General features: G+C 34.4%; 1 protein-coding gene and 1 pseudogene across 7 annotated transcripts in view; both read right to left on the minus strand.

Moving 5' to 3' along the window:
- Nucleotides 1–635: 635 nt before the first annotated feature.
- LOC116866929 lies at nt 636–1,465 on the minus strand (annotated as a pseudogene).
- Nucleotides 1,466–5,751: 4,286 nt separating this feature from the next.
- Nucleotides 5,752–24,817, minus strand: part of ATF2 (activating transcription factor 2) — an 83,465-nt gene continuing 64,399 nt past the window's right edge. For 5 of the 7 annotated variants that reach the window (XM_032855941.1, XM_032855940.1, XM_032855939.1 and 2 more), the window contains 3 exons: nt 22,084–22,290; nt 13,040–13,145; nt 5,752–8,314 (listed from right to left, as the gene is read on the minus strand). In XM_032855941.1, the coding sequence (XP_032711832.1) occupies nt 8,088–8,314; nt 13,040–13,145; nt 22,084–22,290 (540 nt within the window). In that variant the 3' untranslated portion in view covers nt 5,752–8,087. Of the gene's footprint in view, nt 8,315–13,031; nt 13,146–16,128; nt 16,434–22,083; nt 22,291–24,817 lie in introns of those variants that run through there. The other 2 variants (XM_032855944.1, XM_032855945.1) reach the window with 2 other exon arrangements.

Raw genomic sequence — 24,817 nt, forward strand, 5'->3', positions numbered from 1 at the left:
TTTTGGGTGTTGTGTAAATTCTTTATATATTTTTGATATTGTTCCCTTATCAGATAGATCATTTGCAAATACCTTCTCCCATTCTGTAGGTTGTCTTTTTGTTTTGTTGATAGTTTGCTGTGCAGAAGCTTTCTTATTTTGATGTAGTCCCAATAGTTTACTTTTTGCTTTTGATTCCCTTGCCTTAGAAGACATATCTAGAAAAATGTCACTATGGCTCATGTCAGAGAAATACTGCCTATGCTCTCTTCCAGGATTTTTATGGTTTAAGGTCACTCATTTAGAGCTTTAATTCATTTTGAGTTTGTGTAAGTATAAGAAAGTGGTCCAGTTTCCTTTTTTTGCATGCAGCTATCCAATTTTCCAAATATCATTTGAAGAGACTGTCTTTTGCCCCATTGTATATTCTTGCCTTTTTTTGTTATTGATTAACCATGTAATTGTGGGCTTATTTCTGGGCTCTCTATTCTGTCCTTTTGATCTACATATCTATTTTTGTACCATTCCATATTGTTTTGATTACTACAGCCTTATGGTATTTCTTGAAATCTTGGGATTGTAATACTTCCAGTTTTGTTTTTTCAAGATTGCTTTGGCTATTTCGGGTTTTTTTTTGTTTTGTTTTGTTTTTTAATGTCTGATCTTATTTGTCACTCTTAGAAAATCTCATTTTTGACTGGACTCAGACTTAGAGGTAGAAGCTCTCAGAGAGGACAGCCTCCGTCTCTTGGCAATCTGTTCCTGGCGTTTTTCTTTGGCCTCCTTCATTCTCTTGGCCAAAAGTTTAGCATATTCTGCAGCCTCTTCCTTGTTTTTCTTAGTGCGCTGTTTCTTCAAAGCAATACGCCAACGTTTGTGTTGGAGGACACATGGAGTAACAAGACGCTGTATCTTGGGCGCTTTGGTTCTAGGTTTCTTACCTTTTTTAAGGGCTTTCTCACAACATACTGGCAGACATCATCTTCTTTAGAGAGACTGAAGAGTTTGCGGATTCTGTTGGCTCTTTTGGGCCCCAGGCGTCAAGGCACAGTAGTATCAGCAGGAATATCCTTCTCCCCTTTCTTTACAATGACCAAGTTGAGAACACTGAGATTGGCATCCATGATGCAACCCCGAACAGATTTGCGCTCTCTCTCCCGTCCTCCTTGGTCTGTAGCAGGAATGCCCCTTACTCAGCAGCAGGCGGACAGGGCCATGGGTCAAGACACCCTGCTTCGTGGGAAAGCCTTGTCATTGCCACCGATTCGGACCACATAACCCTTCCATTCTTCACCGAGGGTGTCAGCAGCAACTTCTGTGGCCATACGCTTCTCATAAAAGGTACAAAGTTTGCGTTCATCGTCCACTTCAATGAGTTTCTGGCAGCCAGTAGCTGGGAAAGAGATGTTCAGCTTCATCCTGAAGCAGTCTACCGCCTCCGAGGCGCCATGAAAAAAAGCTATTTCGGGTTTTTTGTGTTCCATACAAATTTTCGTATTTGTTCTAGTTCCGTGAACAATGTTGTTGGTATTTTGATAGGGATTGCATTAGATCTATAGATTGTTTTGGGTAGTATGTTAACAATATTTGTTCTCCCAATCCATAAGCATAAAATATCTTTCCAATTGTTTGTGTCATCTTCAGTTACTCTCACTGATATTTTATAGTTTCCAGAGTACAGGTCTTCCACCTCCTCGGTTAAGTTTATTCCTAGGTACTTTACTCTTTTTAATGCAATAAGAAATGGAATTGTTTTCTTAATTTCTCTTTCAGCTACTTCATTATTAGTGTATAGAAATGCAACAGATTTCTGTATGTTGATTTTGTATCCTGTGACCTTACTGAATTCATTCATAGCTTCTAGCAGTTTTTTGGTGTAGTCTAGACATTTAATCTCCAAAATACTAAACACCCATCCTTCCCAAATTAGCTCCCTTTCCCAACTTACTTATTCTTGTAAGTGACACCACTAGTCTTTTCACGCCTGAAAAATGGAGTCTTCTTCTTTTGCTTTTCATAATTTCCCTTTTAGTAGATTAATTCTGTAGGTACTTCTTGCAAAATATTTCCTACACCTATTCCTTTTGCTACTTATTGGCCCTTCTTCCCTAGTCCTTATTACAACTCATGCCTGAATTACTGCAACTTGGTAGCCGGTTTCCATGTGGGCCAGCCTTCCTACTATTGTCTGTTCCTTAAAACACTTTCCTAATGTCCCTTTTCTGAAAGTCAATGGTTTGTTAGGTTTTGTAGCCCCAGTCAACCTTAAAGGCCTTCTATAATCCAGACTACTAGTTATAGCAGGCATACAGATGTCTTTTATGCAAGTTCTCATAGAACAATGTCATTTCAACAATAGCACACTACTTTTGAGGTACTCATAAAGGATCTACAAATAAAACACATTAATGAGGGGCGCCTGGGTGGCTCAGTGGGTTAAGCCTCTGCCTTTGGCTCAGGTCTTGATCTCAGGGTCCTGGGATTGAGCCCCGCATCAGGCTCTCTGCTCAGCAGTGAGCCTGCTTCCCCCTCTGCCTGCCTCTCTGCCTACTTGTGATCTCTCTGTCAAATAAATAAAATCTTAAAAAAAAAACCAACAACACATTAATGAAAGTGATACTGGAAACTTATCTTCAAAATGGTTATCTAATGTTACTTGTCACAAATACACTCTAGTCCATAAAAAAGAATTACAGCCAGTTTTACTTACCTTTAATATCATGGGAAAGAACTTTAGAGCTTTGTTTGCAGTATAACTTCAGCTATTGACAAGGATGTTTATGCTTTAGCAGACTGCCTCATGGTGATGGAAGTCACCTCAGAAACCATTAGCTGAGCTGAATAAATTGAGATGTAAAAGAAGTACTTTCCTAAAAATTTGGCAGTTGGGGAAAGTCAGTAATTATCTGATTGATTTTTTAAATGTCCAAATTAATTAATGCTAGGATAGTTGTATTACCTTTTATTTTTCACTGATATTATTTAATTAGACCCTCTGACAATTTTAACAAGCACAATTCCCAAAATGGACAGAAGAACATTAGCTACATATTTAAACTACATGTTTAAATTAAAAAAAAATTTGGTAGAAAAAAATCAAACAATAATAATGGATAATGCAAAAGGGTTTACTTTTGAAGACAAATGTATTGGCAAATTTTATTTCCTCAAAAACAATGCATTTGTTCCCAATTCTGAGAAACTTACAATAGACTATTATCTTAAATTCTGCTAGGTAAACCCCATTAAATAATTATTGCTTAATTTTTCTGTCAGGCTATAGAAAACCACATCTCTTCATAATGTACGTGCTTTTAAACAATTAGCAAAAAATAATTTTAAAATGTCTTTTGGGAGAATATTCTTTTTTTGGTGGTGGGGGAGGGTCTACTTTCATAGAAAACGAAATCTAATATAAGTAAACCAACCTTCATTTGACATAACTGACAGTTAAAAATGAGATTCAGACTCAAATACTCTCCCAAATAATTGAGGTAATGCATGATAGAGCCATGGCAACTAAAACAAATTCTAGCTCAAGGAATGGTCTTAAATGTAAAACTTAATGCAAAATAAAGAAGAAAGGGAAGGCATTGTGACCATGACCAGGTTGTATCAATGTCTTCCTCTTCTCTGAAAGCCATTGGAAAATTTTTCATGTATATTTGAGGAAGAAAGATGGAACTCACTGGCCCACTGTTGAATAACAAAACCCTTGTAGACTGCCATGACAGATTTGATAATTTTATAACTAACATCTGATTTGGTGCTTTGGACTGCTACAATAGAATAAAACTATGTATATTTTCTCTTTTATTGTAGGTTCCAATGTCACAAGGCCTTTGTTATTTCAGAACTAATCCTTTAGTTTTGAAACATTTTCATGATTGTGCTTTTCCTATGGGAACTCACCATTAACTTAAATGGTAGGAAGCTTTTTCCAGAAAGGTCTTTGTTCTAAATTTTATGTGCATTTTTCTCCACACAGAAGTATATTAACTTTCAAGGATCTATTAAGATCCTAAATTGCCTCAATGAATGACCATGTCTCAGTCCGCTGTCTGAAAAAGATCTTTTTTTAAAAACCCTGTGAGAATTAGGGAATAAATCTGTATTTATTAATAGTTTAAAGAAATTATTTTTCATAACTACATCAGACACAAAATGGTATAACTTTCCTTCGAAAGTAACCATTATCCTATGATCAAGATACTCTAGAAATGTCAGATTTAAAATGTTTTTCTTCTAGGAATTTTTTTTCTGTCTGTCTGTGCCTGTGTATAAATGAGGGCCTAGAAATAAACAGGATTCCCTCAGAGTTCTACTCTCACAAGTAAATTCTTAAGTGTCAAGCATTAATTGCTACACAGTCTGAGATGTAGAATTAATAAACTATATTTAACATTAAATACATGCCAGAGACAAGATTATTTTCCTGTCCTCTGAGACAAATCAATGCCAACATGAATTTGACCTTTTAGTATTTCATCAAATTTTGTTAGAGGAGAACATCACCTTGTCTTCATGAAATCTTCCATTTAAAATCATGTAATCCAGATTAAATACATTTGTTAGAATGCGTACCTTAATGTAAAAATTCGCCATGTGATTTTTTGCATCTCTTCAGATTGGCTCAACCTAAAAGAGAAGACTGAAATACCACTTCACATGCTCTCCAGCCTCTGTTTAGTAAACACTTAGCCCTGGCCACTTCGAATACAATATACAATGTATTTAGTATGTTAACTGTTTTTCCCCAACACCTTCCTGCCCACCCTCCTCTTTAGAATGTAGCTCCACAATGTCAGGGATTTTTGTTTGGGCTACTGGTGGATTCCAAGTGCCCAGAACAATGACCAACACACCTAGTTAAGCAGTCATTCACAGAATAAAACGAAGTTATACATGTGTTCAGTGATGTAAAAACATGGGGGTGGGGGAGAAAATCATCTTGCCGGCCACTTTAAGGACTCTAGTTCTGAGTGCAGTGAGGAGTGGGTGCCAGGATTTGGAGTAGGGAAATGCTATAAGCGATTCACATTTGGAAAGGACGACTCCAGCTGTTATACTGAGGATGGGCTACAGGAGGCAGGGTGGAAGCAAGGAGACAGTTACAAGGCAAATACAGTAACCTGAGTGAGAAAAAAATGAGGGCAGGGATCAGGACGATAGCAATGAACAGGGTGAGAAGTGGCTGAATTCTCAATTGTTCTGAAGGAATAAGCCAACAGCGTTTCCTAATAGTTTGGAGGTGGGCTGTGAGAAAAGAGGAATCAAGGGTAACAACAGAGTTGTCCTGGCTTAAGCAACTGGAAGGATGGAGCTGTCATCAGTGCCTTAAGAAAGACTGCTGGAGAAGCACACTTGCAGGGAAGGTGGGAGATGATGAAGAGCCAGTGCTGGACATGTCACATTGAACTACAGTTGAGATGCAATGTTGGACATGTCATGTTCAAGATGTTTTCTTAGGCAGTCGCCAAGAAATGCCAAAGACTGGTAGATCTGTGTGTGGCTGTAGTTGGGGGAATGTTCCAGGTTGGAGAAGATTAAAGGTTCACTGTATACAAATGGGGTTTAATGAATGCAGAGAAGAAAAGGCCTGAGCACCCTGCAGTTGAAAAGTCTTTCAGAAGGAATGAATTTTTATCATATAAATAGAAAGACTACCTGGTTCTTTTCAGGTAATAAACTTCCTGCAGGGGGAAAAAAAAAACAAACCCGTATCATTATCAGGTGATCTTACTTTATGAAAGATAGGTAAGGACAAGCAAATTATGAACATAATTTAAAGATAGAATTTATTCTCTGATGGTTTACTCATGCAAACTGCACATAAAAGAAAGTAGTACAGTTTGTGTAACATTGCAAATATAAGGACTCAAAATGCTAGGTACAGAAGTAGTGTGACATCCTGAAAGTCAAAATGGAATTTGTGTTTATACAACTAATAATGATTTTTATTTGCTGAGTACAGACTGATTTACAATGAAAGTTTTGCTAACCTTGGTAAGTTCATTAACCGTTTACATGACTTCTTACATCTATGTAGTTTTATTTTACAGTTGCAAGAATTCCTGTTACCAAAAAACTTTAACTTGCATAAATAATAAAAGAAAAATATACTGAAGGACTTAGGAGAGTGAAAAAATTGAGGCTTTTCCTAACCCATCCAAACTACAATAAAAAATAGCGTTCTTGCAGAATTCATATTTTGTGCCTTTGAGATCAACTCCTTAGCATAACTATGGCAAAGTCACGATTAGAAATTCATTACTTTAAAATTATAAAATCAGTTAAAAATAAAAAAAAATTTAGAAGTAGGATTATCAACTAAAAATGCTCACTTTTAATAAGCCAAACAATAAAAATCCTATTATCTTCATACCTAAAAGTCCTGAAATGTCATTTGTATAATTTGAATGTTTCCCAGTTTGGAACTTAGGCAGGTGGGATATTTCCTTGAATTATCAAGGATATTTGATATAGGTTTTTTAAATGTCAGTCTCATTAGGAGATGGCACTGAGACGTTTGTAAATAGTGTAGTATAGATGCAGAACAAACTACACAACTTATTATAAATGCATTACAGATATTTACATAATGGAATCCTGCTTGAATGCCAGAAGTTGCTACTGGGTAGGACTCATAACTATTTTACAAAGTTGTCTTACACACATCTACTACTTTATTTTTAACAATTTAGTCTATTTTAAAATATTGTACTGTATTTTGAACATAAATGCAGAATAAAAATAGATAATGGCACATTAGAAAACTCAGTATCCCACAGATGATTGGATAATGAGAAAAGTGTACCTACAATCATCTCATCAGAAACAAACTACATCATGGAATGTTAGTTATCCAAGCCTGCACAGTAATGACATTTTAAATTGCAATCATCTATTGGCCAGCATCACACTGAAGGCATCGTTAAACATTCAAGCAAAGACTGCTGGCATAAACTACTGAAAGAAACATACACACATACATACACATACACACACTCTCTCTCATCCACTCTTGCTTCCCACATTATAATTACATTGTTCTAAAGATAGATACTGACTTTTTTTCCCACAAGAAACGTTATCAAAATTTGCTACTAAAAGATGACAGTGCTTTCACAAGAATAAGTACAACTTAGCTTGCAAGTACATGACAATGGGGGTAAACAGTCTTAAATTTTCTAAGTAATTTTTAGGTTTTTTCTGGCAACCATACCATACGTGATTATGCATAAACTTCTCAGTTTGTAACCTGAAATCTGCAAAAAACCAAAACCAAAACCCAATTTCAAAAAATTATTAAGATATTGGATAACCCTGTATCATAGATTATATAATTTCATATTTTTAACAGCCTCAAAACATAGGGTTTAAAATACTGAATTTAAGACTCGAAAAATAGTCATTTTGAAATGATAAAGGATTCCAAAATTCATTTCTACTTAAAATCTTAAAGAAAACACACGATTAATGATCTTGATTTAGTTTCAGAGTGTGCATAAAAGCATCGTATGTCTCTTACCATGTTTCACTCACTTAAAAAGTGTTCTCTAATGTTTTTCCTTTTGCATAATGTGCAAAATAAAAGGCAAAAAGATTAAAAGCAAATCTCTATCTCTCTCTAGCTAGTGCTTTATGACCTTGTTAATATTACAAAGTCAACAGGGACTATGCAGAACTTTGGTATAAATGATAAACAATACTACCATCACAGTTGAGGATTAAGAGGTGGTCAAAAGAAATGGAAGTGGGAAGAGATTCAGTAACACCCCCATTTATTAAAACACCACCAAATTAAAAATGAAATAAACCACAATGAATTATAATACAATTTACACATTGAGCACAGAAAATTAATAAATCTAACAATATTTATAAAAAAAGCAAAATCAGTCTTTTTTCCAGAGACTAAAATCTGTTGTTCAGTCTGATCATCAATTGCTGCTACACCAACTTTAGAGCCAAATTTAATTTCAAGTAAAAAAAAAAAAAAAAAAATTTACAACCACAGATTTCGCATAAATGGAAATTGGTCTTTCCTTGATTTCCCTTTGAAGTCACTAATGAGTATCTAAAACTGCTGCACTGCAGGTTTTTAATCAACTTCCTGAGGGCTGTGACTGGGAGGCAGGAGCCATAACAATCTGCGAAAGCGCAGGCTCTGTACTCTGGTCCGCCATCTGCGTGAGGACTGAGGTGGCCACTGCTTCGGCCTTGGAGGTTGAACTGACTCCATTGGATGTGCTGACAGAACTATGCTGTATAGCTTCCGTATGTGGACTACTTGGCACTGACAGGTCTTCTGAACTATCATCTTTATCTGCGGCTGGGTGGAAAAAACAAAAGTTACTGTTTCTTAAAGACATCTGTAAGAATGTGTCAGTCATTTGTCAATATACAGAGTGAAAAGTCAGGCTTTTACAAAGTTGGTTACTGAGCTAAGTTGGTATGACTGGGCCTGAATAAATGAAAGGTGGCTCTAAGCTCGAAGCAGGCCATTTTACCACAGCAGGTCAGATGAAGGTACAATCAGGCACGGGGAAGCCTTGTGTGCCTCACAGAACAGAGTTAAGGGATTTGCTAAACAGTGTTAAGAAATCAGGCAGGAATTTGGGAGATAGCCTTGTACTTACAGATATAACCAAACACCAAGTAACACATTTAACAAAACCAGTCTGTTTGCCTACCTGCCATTCTTATTAAAAAGTAAAAAAAAATTTACAACCACATGCATAAACAAAATGAATTCTTACATACAAATTACATTTTCAAATTATTCCCTCTGCATTCTCCAGAACTATATTTATTCTGGCTGACTTTCCATCTACTGCAGCGATGGGTGATTACAACACCTGATTCTAATGATGCAGCCACATGAGAATAAGCAGTATTTAGACTCTAAATGCCACCAGCTGTTATAGCTGCATGAACTAATTGGGGTTCAAATAAAAAATTATATAAAACTCTAGACACTGCAATGGAAAAGATATTCAGAAAGGGGCTTTCTAAGTTTTTTGAAAAGCTACCAACTTTTAGGCTTGAACAATGAATCTCCTACACCTTTCTCATTTTAACAGGATAGATTCTAATAATTTCAGTTAGTGAAAAATTTGAGATGCACAACACACAAGCAATTATAGTGTATGTAACTTAGGAGATACAATGATAACGTGAACCAGGAACTGTGATCCTCATCCCAAACTTAAGAGAACACTGCCAATAACAGTGATGCTTCCTGGAGACTCCTCATCAAAGGTAATCACCATTCTGATGGTTCTTTAACCATTCCCTTGTTTTTTGTTTGAAGCTTTACCAAATAGGTATGTATCTACAATATTATTTAGCTTTATCTTTGAACATCCTGAAAACAGTATCATACTGGATGTATTCTTTTGTACGTTTCACTTGGCATTAAAATAATTTTTTATTTAGTGCTTAAAAATAAGAAGGCTTTCCATCAAATCTGACAATGCAAACTAGCCTGCTTAATAATGGCCAGGTGCCTATTCTGAAAGTCAGTTATTAAAAGCCTCTGGACCCTTAAAACAGGACTTATCCCATCATTTGTGATACAGAAGACAGAAGGGGAGGAACCTGGCCAGCTAGACTTCAGTTCAAATAAAATTCATCATTTTGAGAATTTTCTAAATACAGTACTTACAGAATTTTGACAAGTTTACCTCAAATCCACGCAATTTTATAAAGCAGTTTTTAAAATGTATTAATTAGACAGAATGCCTTCTTCTCTATTAAATCTGCTAGAAATGCAAAATCACACCTCAAGATAAAAATTTGACCTCCAGATACAATTAAAAAAAAAATCTATCCATAATCCTTTTAAAATCATATAAAGCAGAAAGGATACTTTTCTGATGAAGCAATAACAAATGTTATAAAACATTTATAATTCAGTTAAAGAGTCAATACAACAGTTATATATGTGTTCAGAAAAACCCAAACCCTGGCAATGACACTTTAACTGAAAAGAACATTAAAAAGTTCTCTTTATTTCACCTCTCTTCTTCAACAGGAAAACAAACTGACCTTTCTCTCAATGTTAAGTTCTAGGGATATGCCTTCTTTCAAACATAAAGAGGCTGATCTGTGATGAACAGTATAAGGAAATATAAATACGCAGTGGAAGGACTCATAATTAACTAGTAAACTGTAAGGACAAGTGCCTATCTCCAGACTTTCAGAATTAAATAAAGCAAATCCTTAGGCTGCACAAAGCATCAGGTACTCCCTTATAAAGGACATAATTATAAATTTTACATATACAAAATATCTTTATAATGTGAAAACCTGTCCAATTCTAGAAGGTGAGGAGAGAAAAATCATTAGTATAATCACAAGCACTAGAAAGACTGAAATCTTACTGCACTCCAAGAGCCATTTTCAGCTCGAAAGCTACAAAACCCCCAGGTGTTTGACAATTCACACTATGAAGTTTTCCACCTATGTTCATACATACTTTCATTAATGAAAATATAAGCTCTCAATTATACTTAAGGCCCAAGAAGCTTCCTTTCCCACTTAAGATTATAGAAACAAGTAAAATACCATTTTAATTATGCCTAGAGATCTAGAAAATATGAATTAACGGTAGTAAAATCCACTCGTTTTATTCTTCATAGAATCCAAACATTAAAAATGTACTCATATGTTCATTCACGTTTTATACCATTTGATTGTTAATGTGACCCCAATTGTCAGGGCTTTCCCATGACTGAGGGATTTCATCCTGCAAGGTGGGGACTTCGAGCCTTAGAACTGAGAAACTCTATGGTGTGTGCTTTTATACTGTGACCGTTACCTGAAAGATTTTGTAATATTCTTTAGTTTCTGTTAAACCTTAATTTCACAAATGTTTTGAAAGTGTTCAACTATTACAATTCACCACCATTAGCAATAGCTGTGTGCTACAACATGAACAGTGTTAGGTATCTGAATTTTCCCACATTTTCTCTAAGATTTAAGTAGTCAATCTAAATACCTTGACTACTAAACAACAGAGAAATCTTTTTTTTTTCCCTAAGACTTCAAGTTTGAAAAGAGAAATTACTTTAAAATTTCTACAAAACTCAGTCACCTCCTAAGAGCTGAAGGGAACTAATTCTATGCTAAAACTAAAGTTTTACTTCAGTCTGATTATCTAGATGACTAGACAGAAAAAAAGGTAGGAATAACTCCAAACATCAAAAATGTCTTATTCATTTCTTACAGTCTATACAACCTAGCCTAATGCATATTCCCTAAAAAGTTATTAATCTAGGGGTGCCTGGGTGTCAGTGGGTTAAGCCTCTGCCTTTGGATCAGGTCATGGTCTCAGGGTCCTGGAATCGAGCCCCGCATTGGGCTCTCTGCTCAGTGGGGAGCCTGCTTCCCCTCTGCCTACTTGTGATCTCTGTCAAATAAATAAATAAAATCTTAAAAAAAAAAGCAAAAACCTAAAACTTATTAATATAGACTTTCAGTTTATTTAAGGGTATGTATGGCATATAAACTCGTACATCTATAATCTTTATAAAAACATCTTTATAAATTATTGCTTAAAATGAAAAACGGCTTGCCTTTACTCAGCATATGATGCCTTGATTATAGAGATAAAACTGTTGAGATTATCCAAGAGATTATCTAAGATTAAAAAATTGCAGATGAGATAAATTTTTAATTGGCTGTAACTGAAAAATTCATTTTCCTTCTAATTTTGTAGAATAATTTGTATATTTCTTTTTGAACTATCAAAATTCAAGAGAGTTCTCTTGTTAAGAAAATCATATATGCATAATGCTGAACTCAGTAGCTTCTATAGGAAATTATGTTGTTAAGTCAGATGGGAGCCATAATGGTCTCATCCCTGCAGCAATCATTGTTAATACAAACCCCAAACATATTTCTATATGGGTCCAATTTACTCCACAATGTGTTTCACCATCCTGTGAAAATGACTAGATATCAAAGGACTGAGATTTATTTGCTCAAAACTGACAAAAATCAATGTTCTAAATATATATGGCAGTAGAGAGTTGCTAAATCTACTGAATCTTTTAAATTAAAAAATATTGCCTATTCTGATGAAACTGCTTACAATGACTACAAGTAAAGATGGTGGCCATTAAGTTTTATCGTGAGCACCTGAGGAACTGTTTGCATCCAATACAAAATGTTTCTTTCTTTTGAATTACTGACACTGGCAAATTAAAATGAAGTGGATACATATGGTTGAAACAATCTTCACATTTACAAATATCCTCAAATATCACTAAATCATGAAAGGGAAAGCTGTGGGTTATATATTATGAATGTTGCCTAATGCATCCCCAGCTCTGTTATTTGTTACAAATTTGTGTACGATGGACAAAATTGGCCATTTATTCAAGAGTAACAGCTGGCTCCAATATTGTGCATCTTATCAAAAAAGAAGGACATTACAAGAAGGAAAAAGCACAATTAACCTCTAAAATGCTGAAAAAAGAAGAATCTCATTTTGGGGAAAACATGTAAGAGAAAACTTAAAAGCAGATAATTTAAATAGTGTTCTGTTTTAGCATTTTTATGACTAAAAGACTCAATATAAAGATCTGAAACAATATAAAAATTGCACAGTGCTGATATTTAATAAAGAACAAAAGGACCCGATACTGTGAAGAGGTACTCTATATTGTTAAGTGAAGACAGTTAATTTAAAAAAAAAATTACTGAATGGAGGGCGGGAAAAGAAGTAGTGTTTCACTGTCATTCTAAGATAAAATGCTAATCTGGGAAGCCAAAATATCATCAGTACTTACAGTATATTTTAAATTATTAACTTGTTTTGTTGGTGTATAATAATCCCTAGGAAAAAAGCTAGAAATAGGAAAATTCAAAAATTCTCAATTCTATAAAGTATATTCCCCATTCCATAATAACCTTGCAGAAGTTCTGATATTCAATATTAAATATTAGAACTGCAGTCTCTTGTTTTTCTTTTTTTTAATGGTAGCTCGGTTCACTCTTGCAGTATTTCACTGATGTTGCCTAAGGCTATAGGTAATGGAACATTACTCACTATGATAGCCAGATTTCTTCTGCATGGCGGTTACAGGGCAATCTTTATGAGCCAGAAGAAGCTGTTTCAGCTGTGCCACTTCATTTCTCAGCAGGGTGACTTCACTCTGGAGAAGAAACAACTTATGTACCTTAACAGCATCAGACTAAACATTTCTTACTGTTTATAACAAGTGAAAATCAAGAATATCGGTTATTTTTAACAGAGTATCAAGGAATAAACAAAATATAGTGCTTAAATAGGTTTAATCATTACACATCAGTTTGCATATTTTAGCATTTGTACAAAGACTGCAACTTGTATAAAAATTTAAACGAGATAATGACATGACTGGAGAACATATTTTGAAGTTTTTATATTATCATTTGCCTTGGGACTGCTTATGTATTACAGGTTACCCATAGAAGGTATTTTTTACTTATGTTGCATATTCTTTTGATTATTTGAAAAATTAGAAACATCAAGGGAGTCAGAATGAATTTCACTGACTCTACACTTGAAAATGAAAAATTTATCCTGGAAACTCAATTAGGCAAGTTTCTAGTTTTCCAGAAACTATGAAGACCTCCACAGGGGAAACCACAATAACCAAAGAATCATGGATACTTAAAATGGAGCAAGGCACTGTGCTGGACATGGAAACAATGAAAGCAGATAAAATTATCTAAACAGTTTAGCTTCCCCTCAATCTAGGTAATTTGTATACATCTAAATTTAAATCTGACAAATTAATGGTGGATTGTCCTAGTCCTTATTTTTTTTTAATTGATTTTATTTATTCATTTATTTTAGAGAGGAGGAGGGCACAAGTGAGAGTAGGAGCCGAGGAAGGAGAGGGAAGGAATCCCGAGCAGACTCTAAGCTGAGCCTGATGTGGCGCTTGATCCATGATGCCCAAGATCATGACCTGAGAGCTGGATATCTGACTGACTGAGCCACCCAGGCACCCCTGGTGTAGTCTTTATTAAAAAATGAGCACTTCAATGAAATGTGTAAGCCTGATGATTCACAGACCTGTTCCCCTGGGCCATATAATACATTATATGTTAATTAAAATAAATGAGCACTTCAGCCGTTGTTTTGGATGCATTAATCTGGTAAATTGTATATAAAACTTCCAAATTAAGAGATTCCATTTAATTCCTTTTGGTCACCCTCAGATATTAAAGATGCATAAATTAGTGATAATAACCAACAATCAAGAGTTAGAAATAATGTGGATTTAATAAAATGGTAAGGAATTCTTAATTTAGAAACACCACTAAACTACTTATTTGAACTTCTATTAACCTTAAGTATTCAGATTTCATCTATGAACCCAAAATTAAAAAAATATAACAAGCATGTGTACTTTTCTAAAAGCTCAGGCACTTTGTTTTCCATCCCTTGGTCTCCTAACCAGAAAGCTGAATGTAAAATAATTTAGCAGATTAGACTCATTAGCTTTCCTTAAGTGATCAATGACAGAAACATAAAAATTCAAAGAATAAAAGTTAAGCAAGTCTGTTGGTTAGTTTCTCATACCCCTATAACAACAAACTATAACAATACATTAAAGCACAAAACAAAAACTGATGCTTACAGTAAAGCTAAACATTAAATAAAGGCTAAATCGTGTTTACAAAATTTTATCTGAGATAAGAATGGGTGTGCAATGATCAAAAATACAGAAGGGGAATTTTTTTAGAATTTTGCTTTTAAAATAAGTTGTTTAAAAAAATAAGTTGTTTAGAAAACTCATTTTTATGGAATACTGCAGTCAGTGTCAATATACTAATTTTACAGCTCTTTATTAATGACACCAAAAATGAGAAACCAGGTTATGAATAATCTAATACATAATACCCAAAATCTCTCCCTCTCTGCTGTGTCAGCTTGATCTTGAGACTCCTAACAGGTTTCTCCTTTTAACTTCTGTAATATGAAAGAGGGCTGGATATGTATTTTTATTATTTTATTTATTTATTTATTTTTAAGATTTTATTTATTTGGCAGAGACAGAGAGAAAGAGAGAGCACAAGCAGGGGTAGTGGCAGACAGAAGGAGAAGCAGGCTCCCTGCTGAGCAAGGAGCCCGATGTGGGACTCGATCCCATGACCCAGGGATCATGACCTGAGCTAAAGGCAGATGCTTAACCGACTGAGCCACCTAGGCATCCCTGGATATGTATTTTTAGTTCACAACATATAATCTCTTATAATCTGGTGCCTGTGACCACCCTTTCACATTAGTTTGACCCTATAGGGAAAAAAAATATTTAACCGTTTTGACCTATACAAATAGAAATTTTGAAAATATACAATGTTGTCTCTACCTACAAAGCTTTTCTCTCCTTTTTCTTGCCTTGCTAATTTTTTCACTCATCTTTAAGAGTGAAATCAGTACAGTATAAGTTCAGATAGGAAAAGAAGTCCATTTCTGTGCTCGCAGACACGTATGCACATACATGTGTACATTTACATAGTATTTACTACACAGGATTGTTGATTTTTGGTTTGTTTGCCACCTCTGTTGGATTGGGAATTTCTCAAGGGTAGGGATTATCTTTGCTTTTTGTATCCCCAGAGTACAGCACACAGCCTACTAAAGACTAAGTACATAGTTATATTTTAGAACTATAGGTAATTCTATGTTCAGGGGGAGGAAAAAAATTTCCAAAGAAAGGTGATATGAAGTTACTGAAATAATATAAAACTGGTCAGAGGTCCTAATTTCATTATTTATACCAACAACTTCACCAATGTATCCGCACTGTTTATCTTCTCAGACATAAAATGATAATTGGCATATTTTACAGTGTCCTCTCAATTACAGAATTTTTAAAAAATCACAAATGCCCTCTCTTCTAAATATCCTACATAGACATTCAGCATAAACCATATTATGATCTTTTTGGTCAAGGTAAACATTTTTGGTAAGATAAAGCAGATGCTGGGAAAAATTGTTATTCTGGTCTAAAATAAAATGTAAATTACTTTGGCATTGTCTGTACCATTCCTCCATTCCATCTATAGCTACTCAAAGGTTAATTATATACTATGAACAAAAAAAATTTTTTTAACAGTTTATATGAAACAGATTAGACTGATGAAATCATGACAGACCAAATCAGCCAACTGATTAATCTATCAAAGCTTTTCATTGATACCTGGCCATAGACTGAGGACCTGGTATTCCATTAATTTATGATCTTTGACTTTCTAGTTCAGCCACTATCCCCAAAATTAAAGAAATAATATTGGACAGTTTCTTCTTTGGAGAGTTTCTCATTGCTAAATATATGATTTTCTTCTTGTTTAGTCTTCACAAAAATCAAAGATTAAGTATCAAGATTCCCATCACACAGTTCCAAGGACTGTCATGGATGTAAAACCTTACAATGGAGAACATACGTCTGTAACAACAGAAAAAAAACTGACAGGTTTCTTAATACTTTGGAAATACCTTGCAAAATGAATGGGAATGACCCTTCTCTTATTCTCCTTCAGAGTATTCTCTGTTTCTTGCCTGTCTCCTTTGCTAGACCACAAATTCTGTAAGTGTAAGGACAATGTCTTTTTCACTGTTTTATCTCCTATGTCTAATAACGTGCCCTGCACACAATAGATGTTTAATGACAGAATGAATAATAAATAACTAGCATTTGCATACTGTAGTTTTAACAGATTTCTCTATACCCTCTCTCTCATTTGATCTTCATAACAGTACTTATTCTATGAGTATGAAAGATAGGGAAGTAAAGGCTCAAAGATTTTTAGTAAGGCCTAGTAAAAAAAAGTACTAGGTCTCAGGCTCATAATAAAATGCATGAAGTAGTAGTGGCATCACTGTTAACCTTTTCCCTCTCTAGAACCTGGTTAAAACTCAGGGGAAAAGAAGAAAGGCAGTGATAGCATAGAATACTATTTTTTTTTTCTTCAGGAATTAAAACAAACAGGTTTAGCATCTTCCAATTGTCACCATTCCTTTATATTTCAAGCGATAAATAAAATACTATTGGGGTGGTATCAGAAATAAAAGAGTTGATTTTTTTTTTTTTTTGGATCCCTTTTAAGTCAATAGAGCAATAACAAAACCTCTTCTGTTATCATTAACTCATCAGTGAAAACTCCTCACATATCCCGCTATGGAAGAATGCTTTTTTTTTTTTTTTTTCCAATTTATTGAGCTTCTACTCCACACACATTTTGCAATACCTGTTTTAAAAGCAAAATCTACAACAAAAACTCCCAAGTTTTATACAAAGAGTAACTGTTAAGGAGCTACTATTAGTAAAGAATCTGCCTTTGTTCACAAAGGAAACATGCTGAATTTGTAAGCTGAAAACAAAATTAAAAAATGAATGTAACTGAAAAAGCCACAAAGAGGTGAAAACTCTTTCAAGATAGTAAAATCATATATTATCTTTTTTTTTTTAAAGATTTTATTTATTTATTTATTTTATTTATTTATTTGACAGACAGAGATCACAAGTAGGCAGAGAGGCAGGCAGAGAGAGAGGAGGAAGCAGGCTCCCTGCGGAGCAGAGAGCCCGATGCAGGGCTTGATCCCAGGATCATGACCTGAGCTGAAGGCAGAGGCTTTATTAACCCACTGAGCCACCCAGGCGCCCCAGTCATATATTATCTTTAAAAACATAATGATTGATAATCAACAGTCTCCAAGTTTTGGTCTAGATTGCCATCTCTAATACAATTTGATGAAATTGTCTTTTTAGCAATAATTTTAGAAAGCTAAAATATAATTAAATTCAGTGAGTGGGGCAAGAGAGTTGAATAATTAATGTTCTTTAAAACCTAGTATGTTTTTGGTAAAAATATGTATAGTCACACCTCAACACTCGTTAAAATTTATTTGTAACATGTAAGTAACCATGGGTCATTATTGCCCACTATACTGATCAGCTAAGCCTGTATGTCACGTGAAGGATTATTAAGGAAATGTAGAAAAATGAATGTTTTCACATAAAGTAGAGTTTAATTATTTCTCTGACATTCAATTTTCTTTACAAGTCATTCTGTTCTTCACAGTTAATGGTTTTTCTGTTGGCAGACTGAAATTTTTTCTGCCTGAATCTGTCATAAGCATGTTATTAACTCTTAATATTCTGAAAACCAGAATCTGTCACTTTTTAAAATTGTTTTTGTTTGATAACTAAAAAGCAACAAAAAATAAAAATCACTTATCCACTTGAAACAACAGAGAAAGTCATAATTGAAGGACCTTTCTTACCAAATCATTCATGTTCTCAACAGCCTCTTCACAACTTACTCCTGGTACATGTCATTCCTAAAATTCTACTTATAATTTAGGGATTCATTCCTATACCAATTTCCTTATCTACACATTTGTCCATCTAACTATAAACCTTTTATTAATGAAACAGAGTTGTGCTATTTTAGTGTACACTATTTTTTTGAGTACTGAGCTGACATTCCCATGAGCTAGAATTAACCATTTTATTTTTTAAAAAGATTTTTTATTTATTTGTCAGAGAAAGAGGGAGAGAGAGAGAGCAAGCACAAGCAGGGGGAGCGTCAGGCAGAGGAACTAGCAGATTTGCCACTGAGCAAGGAGCCTGGTGCGGGATTCGATCCCTGGACCCTGAGACCATGACCCAACCATGACCCAAGCAGAAGCAGACACCCAACCAAATAAGCCACTCAGGCGCCCCTAGAATTAACTATTTTAAAGTGAACAATTTAGTGGCATTCAGTACATTTACAATGTTGTGCAGCCACCTCCCTCAATCTGGTTATAAAACACTTCTGTCAGTCCAGAGTAAAACTCCTTACCCATTAACCAGTTTCTATTTTCTACCACCCTTCCTCCTGCCCCCCATTCCTGGCAACCATCAATCTGCATTTATCTCTATGAATTTCTCTCTTGATACTTTCCTTTTTTTCTCACAGAAAGAGAGAGAATCTCAAGCAGACACGACACCCCCATGGAACGTGATGTGGAGCTCGATCTCACTAGCCTCAGATCATGATCTGAGCCCAAATCAAGAGTCTGCACTTAACTGAGCCACCCAGGCACCCCCTTCTAGATATTTCATAAAAACAGAGTCATAGGTGGCTTTGTTTCTGGCTTCTTTCACTTAAGGAAAAATGTTCTGAGTTCATCCACATTCTAGCATGTTCATCCACATTCACTCCTTTTTATGGCTAAATAATATTCTATTGTATATATATACCATAATTTATCTATTCATCTACTGATGGACATTTGGGCTATTTTCAACAACTTTCTTTTTATCCCTAACAATATATTCTAATTTTCCAGGTTAACACATACATATGAACTTCATTTTCTTCTTTTGCGAAAGTATTTTAAAGAGCATCTCTTAGGGGATGCTGGGTGGCTCAGTTAAGCATCCGACTCTTGATTTCTGCTCAGGTCATGATCTCAGAGTCATGGGATTGAGCTCTCCATCAGGATCTGTGCTCAGTGTGGAGTCTCCTTGTATCTTTCCTTCTGCACCTACCTCCATGCTCTCTCTCTCAAATAAATAAAATCTTAAAAAAAAAGATAACATCATTTTATATAGTGAAATTCTGATATGCATTTCTAAAATTAAGAACACTTTATCTTACCATGATTCCATCATCACTTAGTTTTCAATGATTAAAGATACAGATTTTACTTTTCTGTTTGTAATTTGAGGTATTAACTAATGTTATATTCAACTGTAGAGCTTAATTTAGGAATTTCTTGAATTTGACTTCTATTTAAAAGTTTCATGTTGGAAATGATTTGTTGGTAACTTTTACCTAGATGATAAATCCTGCCTTTATTCCTCCAATCAAGAAATGTCTATGGAGATTAAATACAAAAATATATTTTACCATTTAATCATAGTTTGTATGGTGGAAAAAACAGGGGACGAATGAAACAAAGATTATATTTATCTTGAATACTGAATTTTTCAAGGTATTCTGAAATAACAAAGCACTGCTGCTATTAGTAATGGTGACCAGGGCTGCAATACAATTACGGAAATAGCAGTATCTCATGAAAGCTGTTAATTTTGCCATGACTTGGGTCAAAGCAGAAAACCGGGCCACCTAAAGTTGAAGAATATCCTGTAAATGATACTGTACATTTCTATACCCCTGTATAGTACAGTTTTCAAACATTTTTACTTCTTAAAAAGGACAATAAGCCAAATTACAAAGGAAAATATTGATAAATTTAAGATTCAAAATTTATGTATTTAAAAATACTTGCATTCATTCTAACTCAACTGAATTATGCAAAAAGTCCTCAGGGAAGTAGGATCAACAGGTACTTATCTCTATTCTATGGGTAAAGCAATTGAGGCTAACTAAGAATGACAACTAAAAAATAGCCAAGTCATTCAGAACAGTAATTTTGTTAAGAACACAAAAGAAAAAAAATAGATGCACCTAAATCATTTTGTTAATGTAACATGAGTATCTGAAAATTTAAACTAGTAATTCATAATCTAAGAGACCTGGCAAAGAATAGCCGTTTTTTGAGCATAAATAAATTAGTACCTATAATCTGTTTCATTTTATTTAAGAGGGAAAAAAATCAGAAGTTTTTTTCCTAAGAAGTTACAAAAATATTTCTTGAGTAAGAATTTATCAGATGATGGTAAGACAATATTTTTAAAAATACCCTAGTGTATGTGTGTGTATTATATATATATCTGTGATGTGATAAATTGTGTTTAAATTTTTTCTAAACGGTTAAAATAAAATGGCTAAGAATAAATTTTGCAAGACAATTTACTTGTTCTAGAGCTTAGGCATCAAGATCTAAAGCACAATACGGAATTTTAAAAGATGACTGCCTCACATATAAAACAATTTTTATAAAATTTACCTTAGTAAGTGCTATGTCTGGTGTTAAAAACTTTTTCCTAAGCATTTAAACAGACATTTATATTGGTGACATCCTTAAAGATAGATTTAACAAATCAGCAAGTCTCAACAACAATTATGATTATATGGAAAGATTCATTTTTCACTAGGAATGGCTAATTCAGAAGACTGACCAGTAATGACTACAACTCATTAACATCAGTTTTCTAGCTGATGCTCATCAACTGGTAGTTTACAAGACTTTCCTGGAGAATATTCACAACATTAAAACAAAACAAAAGGGGGGGGCACCTGGGTGGCTCATTAAGTTAAGCCTTCCACTCTTGATTTCGGCTCAGGTAATGATCTCAGAGTCCTGAGATCCAGCCCTATGTCACCGTGCTTAGTGGAGAGTCACTCAGGTTCTTGTCTCCTCCCTCTCTTGCTGCTCCTCCCCTAGTTCTTTCTCTCCATGGCCCCTTGCTAAAACGAATGAATGAATAAATAAATCTTTAAACAAAACAAAACAAAAATAAAAGGAATAAAGAAAAAGCAGAATGAAGGAAATAATCTTAGTGCTCTCTGATACCATTACCAGAAATCTTAGCATAAGACTGAAAAAGGAGTCTTAAAACCTTTTTATCCCATGAGGCTCCTAAGAAACCCATCTGGGGCACAATGGCAGGGAGTATGAAGTGATTTTTTACTGCCACTGGCCATACTGTATCTGTTCTGTGGATAATTAGAGCCCTTCAGTTTCCAAAGCTGTCAATCTGACATTTTTTCTAAGCACTAAATAAACAAAATTTATAATTCAAAGAACCAAAGAACTTAAAAATATTACTGAAGTGACTTCACAGTTGTGATACAAACCAAAAAAACTAGAAAAGTGAAATACCAGTGACAGTTTAAATTTTAAGATTCTTTGAATTTTATATACCACAACTTTACAAAGTTTAAGCCAGATAGTTTTGGTACTTTCATAGTACACAAGTAAAAACTTACATCTAACATTTCCTTATTTTGTCAGTGTTGCAAGTTTTGTATTACTTCATCTCATTATTCAAATAGGTTTACAGAACTATGCTTTACTGTAGATTCCATACACACCCAATATTGTGTGTTAAAATGTCTGGATGGCTAACTGGAAAAAACAGGGAGAACTAAGTTCACAATTATTAAAAATAAGACCAAATTTACATATATACACCATACCTGCAGTTGACCATTTAATGAACTCAAGTCTTCTGCTTTCTTCTCTAAAGACTGAACCCAGACTTTCCTTTTTTGTCGGCATCGTGAAGCGGCTGCTCTATTTCGCTCTAGAAATTTCCTCCTTTTTTCATCAGGATCTTCATTAGCTGCTCTTCTTCGACGACCACTCGTATTCTGGGTCTGTGGAGTTGTGTGAGCTGGAGAAGCCTGTAATAAATATAAATGGAAGCTTTTTATGTTTGTATATAATGAGTGAGAACACGGTAGTAAAGAGTGGCAGAAGAGGAAGATCTACTAATTTTGTTTTCTAAGTCCCACTGTATATATCAATATTTTGAGATGACATGAAATACCACTCTGTGCTTTAACAAATTCCTTGAAATAAATAAGTACTGCTAAAATAAGATTCTCATTAATTCATTATCACAGTGAATATATTTCAAGTTTGTATAACACTTCATTTATATAGAAATAAAATGAAGGGGCTCCTGGGTGGCTCAGTGGGTTAAAGCCTCTGCCTTCGGCTCGGGTCATGATCTCAGGGTCCTGGGATCGAGCCCCGCATCAGGCTCTCTGCTCAGTGGGGAGCCTCTTCCCCACCTCTCTCTGCCTGCCTCTCTGCCTGCTTGTGATCTCTCTCTCTGTGTGAAATAAATAAATAAAATCTTAAAAAAAAAAAAAAGGAAAAAGAAAAAAAATGAAGAAATTGAAAATGCAATACAAATGAACATGTATAGATCTTATATTTTTCCAAGTGTACTTTTTAACATTATGGTATAATACAGTCCTTTGAAAAATTATAAAGTACTAAAGTAAAAAAATTTAATAATTTACTTAATTCACTATGAAAAACCATTTACTTGCTATTTTTTAAATACAATTTAAAAAATAAAAAATAGTAAACTTTTCTCTTAAAAATTGGTTTCTTTAAAATTGAGTAAAAAGCTGAAGAGTAAAAGTACAGTAGTGCCCCCTTATCAGCAGGGGATATGTTCTAGGACTCCCGTGGATGCCTGAAACCATGGACAGTACTGAACCCAATATGTTTTTTCCTATGCATAGATACCTATTACAAAGCTTAATTTATAAATTAAGTATAGTAAGAGATCAACAATAACTAATAATAAAATAGAACAATTATAACAATACACTGTAATAAAAGTTATGTGAATGACCTGGTCTTTCTCACTTTTAAAATACTGTACTATACTCACACCCTTCTTCTTGTGGTACAAGATAAAATGCCTATGTCATGATGAGTGCTGTGAAGTGTGTAAGCCTGAGGATTCACAGACCTGTACCCCTGGGCCAAATAATACGTTATGTGTTAATTTAAAAAAAAGCCTATGTTATGATGTGAAGTGAGGTGAACGATGATAAAGGCATTATGGCAGTGCTAGGCTACTAATGACCCTTCTAACAATCTGTAAGAAGAAGGATCATCTACTTCTGGACTATGGCTGACCATGAAAAACTGAAACCTTGGGAGCTAAACTGCAGGTAAGAGGGAATTACCACATGTACATATTTTGGTACACTCAGCTTTTCTTCCATTTTTGAGATTTAGGGTCAGGTTCATGTGATTATTGATGTTCATTCTCCTGGTTGGCAGAATTCCACAGGAGTCCAGATTTTAATTTTTATTGGTTCCTCTTGCCCCTCAACACATCAGCCTAGTTATTTCAGATCAGCCAAAGACAGTTTCCAGTCACTAGTGATACTGTCTAGCATCTGGGATTATAGAACAGTATGTCCAAGCCTCTCTCAAATCCCAAAATTGTGCCACAGAACACTTGAACTTGGGAGACAGGAAATGAACCCTTGGAAATAGTGCAAAGGAAATGGCACTTTGTGACCACAGGCACATGACCCAAGGAAGCCTGAAAACAATCTTATACCTTTAAGTATATTTCAAAATGGTGTGAACAAACAAAACTTCTATCTTTTCCTTACCTACATAATACACAAAAGTCTTATATATAAGCTCAGTGCAAGTTCCACAGAGAAATCACCAAACTACTTTTCACTCTACAAACTCCAAAAAACGTATGTTATCATTTAATTCCTTTTCCAAATAACTAGGATTAAAAATTCTCAGGGCAATTTAATTTATACTGTATTTTAATTGTAATAAAGATTAAGTATTAAATTAGATCACTTCTTTTACGTACATAATTGTAAGTTAATCTTTTAGAAAAATATTTCTATGGCTTGCTTCAAGAATGGCAACCTTGAAATATTCTCTTTTCTTCATCCTCTTAACTTATTAATAGCAGTTTTTTTTTCTTTTACTCATTTGGTTGAATAGGAAAGAACAGGTTTTTTTTTTTTAATTGACAACTCAGTTATTACACAAATATTAATCACAAGTATTATAAGCGAAACTAATACAGTTATGTTTGCATATTTTTACACCTAACAAGAATTCAGGAACACTTAAAAAACATGTATTCTTCCTCCTCTCCCTCTTTCCATTGACTCATTCATTCCTCATTATTAAAAAGAACACAGGAAGTACCCAGAAAGTAGTGATACAACAGTAAACAAACAGATAAAGTCCCGACTTCAAGAAGCTCCCATCCAATACAAGGATATAAATAAAAATTAGATCCAGGTAAACTTTAGTTACTATAAGTAAATAATACATTCATTTCTTTTAAATAAATTTTAAAGATATAAAAATCAGACATAGCTCGCAGACCATACGAAAAAACACCCACGGCCTGATTTGGGC

The sequence above is a fragment of the Lontra canadensis genome, unplaced genomic scaffold, assembly GCF_010015895.1.
Source record: "Lontra canadensis isolate GAN:19392208 unplaced genomic scaffold, GSC_riverotter_1.0 scaffold11, whole genome shotgun sequence".
NCBI lineage: Eukaryota > Metazoa > Chordata > Mammalia > Carnivora > Mustelidae > Lontra > Lontra canadensis.